The 8,342-nt window shown below is 54.8% G+C and overlaps 1 protein-coding gene across 1 annotated transcript; it reads left to right on the top strand.

Moving 5' to 3' along the window:
• Positions 1-7,632: 7,632 nt before the first annotated feature.
• LOC138293839 (histone H2A type 2-C-like) lies at positions 7,633-8,031 on the top strand. Its single transcript, XM_069233152.1, has one exon. It carries the CDS (start codon positions 7,633-7,635, stop codon positions 8,029-8,031), a length of 399 nt encoding a protein of 132 aa, XP_069089253.1.
• Positions 8,032-8,342: the final 311 nt, after the last annotated feature.

The following is an 8,342-nucleotide window of genomic DNA, read 5'->3' as shown; positions in this document are numbered from 1 at the left end:
ACTGTATTTGGAGTTGAGGGAGGAGCTCAGGACCATCAGCTCCGCCCTGGGCACCATCGTAGGGGTGCTGAAGGACATACAGCAGACCTTGAGGGACACCGTGGCACTCCAAGGGGCCCCTGACACTAGCCAGGACGATGAAATGCCCACCACCTTCTCCGGCGCTAGTGGACAGGATACCCCGCCACAGGACCAACACACCAGCACCCCACCCCCTGCAGACGGACAACCACCACGCAAGCGGTCCCTGAGATCCAGGAACAGGACAGAGCAAGATGGCAAGACCCCCGCCAGGAAATGAGACCACCCTGATTGTCCCCCCACCGTCCCACTTTGTTACCCTGTCCTTACTTTAACTGCCCCAGCTCCACTTCCTATGCCCAGATGGGCAGTGCACCTGTGAGACTAATAGACTGGACTCTGCCATGGACATTCCTCCACCATCACCCATCCTCATTTTACAACCCCCTCCCATTTCTGAGCACTTCAATAAACACCCTTGAAACACAAAACAATCTGAAGTCAGTCTGTGATTTAGTAAAAATGTATTATCAATGACAGTGTCATAATGGGTGTACCATTCTAAAGCTAACATACCTATGTCACACATCACAAGCCCTTGAAGGATGCAAGCAGTTGACACGTTGGTAACCACACCTGTGAAACCGTAATGGAAGGGTACAACTCAGTTACCAAATGTTGACTTGAATCGAAAAACAGGATAGAGGTAGACGTGTGAAAGTTAATGTAATGCTAAAACTGAAAATGTTCTCACCTGTGTCTCACTGGAAATATTGCTGTATGACTGACTCCCTGTTGTCGTTGTCTTCTTCATCAGCTTCATCCTCATCACTGTCCACAGGCTCCACAGGCTCCACAGCTGCTACAACACCGGCATCTGGATCATCCTCCTGCAGAAAAGGCACCTGGCGTCGCAAAGCCAAATTATGGAACATGGAGCAGGTGATGATGATGTCGTACACCTTCTTCGGTGAGTAGAATAGGGATCCACCTGTCATATGGAGGCACCTGAACCTGGCCTTCAGGAGGCCGAAGGTGCGTTCGATCACCCTCCTAGTCCACCCATGGGCCTCATTGTAGCGTTCCTCTGCCCCGGTCCTGGGATTCCTCACTGGGGTCAATAGCCACGAAAGGTTGGGGTAACCAGAGTCCCCCAATATCCATACACGGTGCCTCTGGAGTTGACCCATCATATCAGGGATAATGCTATTCCACAGGATGTAGGTGTCATGCACAGAGCCAGGGAACATAGCATTTACCTGTGAGATGTACTGGTCTGCCAAACAGACCATCTGGACATTCATGGAATGATAACTCTTCCTGTTCCTGTACACCTGTTCACTCCTGTGGGGGGGGACCAGAGCTACATGGGTACCAACAATAGCACCTATGACGTTGGGGATATGTCCAAGGGCATAGAAGTCACCTTTCACTGTAGGCAAATCCTCCACCTCAGGGAAAATGATGTATTTCCTTACGTGTTTCAGCAGGGCAGACAACACTCTGGACAACACGTTGGAAAACATAGGCTGGGACATCCCTGATGCCATGGCCACAGTTGTCTGAAAAGACCCACTTGCAAGGAAATGGAGCACTGACAGCACCTGCAAGTCAGGGGGGATTTCAGTCGGATGGTGGATTGGTGACATCAGGTCTGGCTCCAACTGGGTACATAGTTCCTGGATTGTGGCACGGTCAAACCGGTAGGTTACGATGACATGTCGCTCTTCCATTGTCAAAAGGTCCACCAGCGGTCGGTACACCGGAGGATTCCGCCATCTTCTCATATGTCCCAGCAGACGGTGCCTACGAAGGACAACAGCGAAGAACCAGTCATTATTCCTCCAGGTATGTACCCACAGTCACACACAAGACTACACCACTCAACAAAACCCTTCCTGTATGTGTAGGCCTAGCTATGTGTGACACAGTAGTAAATGAAGCCATGTGGGCCCCTGAAATGGCGGCTGCCTGACCTCTAAAGTGGGACAATGGGATTGTGGGGTAACAACGCTGGCGTTACACACCGTGGCGGTAGCCAGTCGTAGACCGCGGCGCAATGCTGCATTGGTTAACATTGGACCATATGGGTCCCAGGAGCCAATGAACAGTTGCACCGGCGGTGATGATGCGCCCCGCCGCGGACGTCACCGCCGCGGACGTCACCGCCATTTTCTATCTGTTCAATCACTAGATACCTGACCTTCGACAGGAGAGGACCTACACTGCAAGTGCTGCTGTGACCTCGGTCTGGAAGCAACGATGGCTGCTGCGTCTGGGGAAAGGGCCCCTGCCTTCACTGCACAGATGTTGGAGAAACTGGTAGACGGGGTCCTCCCCCAATACACGCTACTCTACGGTCCTCCAGACCAACAGGTTAGTACACAGGGAGCACGTTGGATGGGCTAGGCCTGGGTGGAGAGGGCTGGTTGGAAGAGGGAAGGGGGCAGAGTCCATAGAACATTAATGCATGGGAATGAATGGGCCACATGGCCAGAGTAGGGAGGGGGCCACTCACAATGACGGTGCAGTTGGTAATGACTGTTCCTCTTTCCTTGTGCATGTCATGTAGATCAGCGCCCACCAGAAGAGGGACATTTGGCGTGCCATCGCCAAGGAGGTCCGGACACTGGGGGCCCACCAGAGACGGGGCACCCACTGCCATAACAGATGGGAGGACATTCGCCACTGCAGCAAGAAGACTGCAGAGGCTCAGCTGGGGATGGCCTCCCAACGTGGGAGGGGTGCCCGTCGCACCATGACCCCCCTGATGTTCCGGATCCTGGCGGTGGCCTACCAGGAGTTGGATGGGCGCTTGAGGGCATCACAGCAGACACAAGGGGGTGAGTACAACCTCATTCTGCGGACTTTGCGTGCAGTGGAGGTGTCTGGGTGGTGGAGGTGGGCTGTGAGTGTCCCTAGGCCAGGGCGAGTTCGGTAGGCAAGGCCTCTCCGTAATGTAGGCCATGTGGCACTTTACCCCACCTCAGCAGAGTGCCAAGTCGAGGTATAGTTGCCCCTGTGGCATCCATGTGCGCCGATGTCCACCATTGCCATATAGGCCATATCCCAGAAATTGCATGTGCATAGGGCAGGAGCACGGCGTAATGCAGGTGGCATCTGCGTTTGTCTTGTCCGCCAACGGTAGCGGTATGCCATGCACTAAAACCCTCTTTCTTCTGTCTCCCCCCCTTTGTCTGCTCTCCCTGTCCTTTTGAACATCAGCATCATCAGGTGGAGGTAGAGTGGCACCGGAGCACGAGGGAGATGCATCCAACATGGTCATGGAGGGCCACACCACACTCTGAATGCACCAGTGGGACGGAGGGCGAGGGGAGCTTCACGTCGGCCACCGGATCACCAAGCAGCGACACAGACTCGTTCGACGATGTGGGCTCCCTTGTGGTGGTGGCACCATCTGTGCCCCCCACCTCTACAGGTACAGCCGCCACCTCCCCTACCAGCACCGCCCTCCCAGCAGCCCCTCAGCGCTCACCCCGTGCCCGCTCACCCAGTAGGGTGGGCATCACCATCGCCCCAGGCACCTCAGGCCCTGCCCCAGTCACCCCTGCTGCCCTCAGTGAGGAGGCCATTGACCTCCTCAGGTCACTCACTGTTGGGCAGTCTACCATTGTGAATGCCATCCAGGGTGTAGAACGAGAGTTGCAACACGGTAATGCATTCCTGGAGGGCATTCATTCTGGTCAGGCTGCCCTTCAGCGAACCCTGCAATCTCTGGCCTCAGCACTGATGGCAGCAATTGTCCCTGTGTCTAGCCTCCCGCCTCCAACTTCCTCCACCCAGACCCAATCTCCTGTACCCCAGCCCATCCCAAGCACACCTACAGACCAGCTTGCACACAAGCCAACACACACAAGTAGCTCAAGCAAACATAGACACCACACACACCACAAGCACTCACGCAAGCCTCACCCACATACAGACACAACAACATCCACTGCCTCCACTGTGTCCCCCTCCTCCTCTTTTCCCTCCTCCCTCCCAGTCCCGTCTACACACACACCTGCATGCACCACATCCACAGGCACCATGAATCGCACCAGGACACCCAGCACCACAAGCCGCTCACCTGCACTCCCCACCTCCACTGCCATTTACACATCCCGGGTGTTCTCTCCCAGTGTGTCTGTGACGCCCCTCTCAAAGTACACAAACGCCGGCAATCACTCACCCAACATCCATCCACCTCACGACAGCCTCCAGTACCTGCACCTGCACCCAAAACACCTAAAGTGACACCTCCGACAACCACCTCCTCTTCCTCCACTCCCAGACCCCCTCCAGCTACCCATCCCAGTGTTCGTCAGAAACTGTCCCTCTGTAAAGTGGACCTTTTTGCCCCCACCCCACCCCCTCCAATTCATCAGTCCCGTCGTAGTGCCTCAGCCAAAAGGCCTCCAATACCAGTGGTGCCTGTTCAAGGTTTTTGGAGTGCACCGGCCACCAGGGCAGGCAGTAGGACCCGGAGCCAAGGCACTGGCAGCCCACCCCCTGTAACGGCTCTAAAATTGGAGAGTGGACGACGGGACCGTGATAAGACTCCAGGTGGGAAAACAACTGACATGGGTTCCAAGGGGATTGGAGAGTCAGCTGTGACTCCACCAAAGGTGGGGAAGGGCCAGAGGAAGTCTGCCCAGCCTGTTGTGAGTGTCACGGCGGAGAAGTGTGACATAATTTCCGGCGGTCGAGACACAACCGCCAGTACTGTCGTCACTGTTCCGGAGACCACCGCCAGAGTCACAGCCCAGGAGGGCCCAAGTATCGTCACTGGTCAGGAGACCACCGCCAGAGTCACAGCCCAGGAGGGCCCCACTATCGTCACTGGTCTGGAGACCACCGCCAGAGTCACAGCCCAGGAGGGCCCAAGTATCGTCACTGGTCAGGAGACCACCGCAAGAGTCACAGCCCAGGAGGGCCCCACTATCGTCACTGGTCCGGAGACCACCGCCAGAGTCACAGCCCAGGAGGGCCCCACTATCGTCACTGGTCAGGGGAACACCGCCAGAGTCACAGCCCAGGAGGGCCCCACTATAGTCACTGGTCAGGAGACCACCGCCAGAGTCACAGCCCAGGAGGGCCCCACTATCGTCCAGGAGGGCCCCACTATCGTCACTGGTCAGGAGACCACTGCCACCGCCGGAGTCAGTGCCCTGGAGGGCCCCGGCTGCCACAGCCCCGCTGGGCAATGATGAAACATCATGCCACACACCAATGTCCAGTGTAGAAGACGTCATGCGACACACCAATGTTCAGTGTATAGAACGTCATGCCACACACCAATGCCCTTATCAGAACCGCCATGGCAAAGCACCGCTGAACAGGGCAAAGACCGCCATGGCAAAGCACCGCTGAACAGGGCAAAGACCGCCATGTCAGTGCACCGCTGAACAGGGCAAAGACCGCCATGGCAAAGCACCGCTGAACAGGGCAAAGACCGCCATGTCAAAGCACCGCTGAACAGGGCAAAGACCGCCATGTCAAAGCACCGCTGAACAGGACACAGACCGCCATGGCAAAGCACAGCTGAACAGTCCTGAACCGCCATGGCAAAGCACAGCTGAACAGTCCTAAACCGCCATGTCAAAGCACCGCTGAACAGGGCAAAGACCGCCATGTCAAAGCACCGCTGAACAGTCCTGAACAGGGCAAAGAGCGCCATGGCAAAGCACCGCTGAACAGGGCAAAGACCGCCATGGCAAAGCACCGCTGAACAGGACACAGACCGCCATGGCAAAGCACCGCTGAACAGGGCAAAGACCGCCATGGCAAAGCACTGCTGAACAGGACACAGACCGCCATGGCAAAGCACCGCTGAACAGTCCTGAACCGCCATGTCAAAGCACCGCTGAACAGGGCAAAGACGCCATGTCAAAGCACCGCTGAACAGGACAAAGAACGCCATGGCAAAGCACCGCTGAACAGGGCAAAGACCGCCATGGCAAAGCACCGCTGAACAGGGCAATGCACCGGGTAGGAATGAACGGCCCGCCACATCAGGCATCCTTATCCCATGTGCAGCTGGGACAGTGACAGGACACAACCTTTCACGGGGAGACTCATCCAGTCTGGGCACCAGTCCCCCCCAGTACCAGTAGAGACCTGCATCAACTTGAGAGACTGTGGCTTTGCACTCCCCAGGATGGCACAGTGGGCAAACCACCCACTGTATAGACTTGAGGGACTGTGGCTTTGCACTACCCAGGATGGCACAGTGGGCAACCCACCCACTGTAGAGACTTGAGAGACTGTGGCTTTGCACTCCCCAGGATGGCACAGTGGGCAAACCACCCACTGTAGAGACTTGAGAGACTGTGGCTTTGCACTCCCCAGGATGGCACAGTGGGCAAACCACCCACTGTAGAGACTTGAGAGACTGTGGCTTTGCACTCCCCAGGAGGGCATAAATGGGCATGGAGCCCCGTCGTGGATCTGGCTTTGCTGTCATCCGGCTGGAGTGCCCCCCCTTCCCTTCCCCCTGAGGTGCCTGTAGTATTTCTATCTGATGCCCCGGCAGTGTTCTCTCCGATTGTGGTCAGGTATCGTTTGTGGGCCTCGCCCATGTATTTTTGGACTGATAGTGCACGGACATTGTTATGTACATATCTGCACTACTTCTCGTATTGTATATAATTATGACTGATTTTCAAATATATATCTGTATATATTTGTATGACATGTATATTGACACATTACATTGTTTGACCGATTTTCGCTTTGTGTATTCATTCTTCCGGGGGGATTGTGGGTTGTTACTGTGATTTTTGTAAATGCATTGGTGTGTATGTTGTAATATGCGAGGGTGGGGGTGTTTGGTGTGTGTCCCCATAACTTTTGCCTCCCCCATGTCATAGGTGCAGTACTCACTGTTGTCTGCGGCGCCTACATAGCTGTTGGTCGTAGAAGAGCAGAAAGACAAGGGCAGTGAGTATTTGGAGTCCCGGCTCCATGGATTCCTCGTTCCTCGTGGGATATGTTAAGGTGAGCGTTTTCCCATAGCAAAAGCTGTTTCCGCCGTGTTTTTATCCACGGTGAATCCGTCCCAGAGAAGGTGGCAGATTGGCAGGTTGTAATAGTGTGGGCGGTACATTGTATTCTGCCTGTCTGTTGGCGGTGACCGCCGCACTGCTTGTCTGTACCGCCGTGGCGGGCGAAGTGTTAAAGTGGCTGTCTTTGTTGGCGGTTTCCGCCAGGGTCATAATTCCCTTTTTTTGTCCGCCGGCCTGTTTGCGGTATTTCCGCTGCTTTAACACCGTCTGCCAGGGTTGTAATGACCACCTGTGTATGTGACATTTGCAATAAAGCATACATGCTTCACCCACTACATACAGCAGGAATGGCTGTGTAAGAGTGCTCGGCCAATAACGTCAGCTGGGAGTACAAGTAAAACACATTGGCGTGAAATTTTTATACATCTGAAATTGGCAATACACAGTTCAACAGTGTTGACATGAACTTCAGGCTGCAGGCAGACGTCCCACAGTGCCCAACATCACGACACAGGATCCAAACAATTACAGCTTAAAAAGCACACCTACCTGTCCAATACATTCTCTGTCTTCCGAGTGTGAGAACCTACAGCAGCTGCTCGTCATGTCTGGACGCGGAAAGCAAGGAGGCAAGGCCCGCGCTAAGGCCAAGACATGCTCTTCCCGAGCTGGACTGCAATTTCCTGTGGGCCGTGTGCACAGGCTGCTCCGAAAGGGAAGCTACGCTGAGAGGGTTGGCGCCGGTGCCCCCGTCTATCTGGCTGCAGTCCTGGAGTACCTGACTGCTGTGATCCTCGAGCTGGCTGGCAACGCGGCCCGGGACAACCAGAAGACCCACATCATCCCCAGGCACCTCCAGCTCGCCATCCGCAACGACAAGGAACTCAACAAGCTGCTGGGCAGAGTTACCATCACCCAGGGAGGCATTCTGACAAACATCCAGGCCGTGCTGCTGCCCAAGAAAACCGAGAGCCACAAGGCAGGGGGCAAAGCAAGCAAGTGAAGCGCCGGAACCAAAGTCACGTTGAGTGGATGGCAGGTGCATTGAGATTTAGATTTGTTGAAGCTGCCAATGTGACAGCTCAGTTGGACATGGGAATTAACATGTCAAGAGAGGGATGTGGATGGGATGGAATGTTGATGAGACGGAATTGACAGGCCAACAGACAATTGGCACTGTACACTCATGCAAAGACCCTGAGCCCCAAGCATGTGACAAAGGCAGAATGGGAGTACCTACATTTTTATTATCTATGCAGGGAACTGAACTTAAAACTATGTAACTCACCTATACTAATCTAATCTATCCTAACT

This window comes from Pleurodeles waltl, chromosome 4_2, assembly GCF_031143425.1.
Source record: "Pleurodeles waltl isolate 20211129_DDA chromosome 4_2, aPleWal1.hap1.20221129, whole genome shotgun sequence".
Classification (NCBI taxonomy): Eukaryota; Metazoa; Chordata; class Amphibia; order Caudata; family Salamandridae; genus Pleurodeles; species Pleurodeles waltl.
Note: the sequence above shows the minus strand (reverse complement) of the source record. Positions and strands in the feature narration are given on the sequence as shown.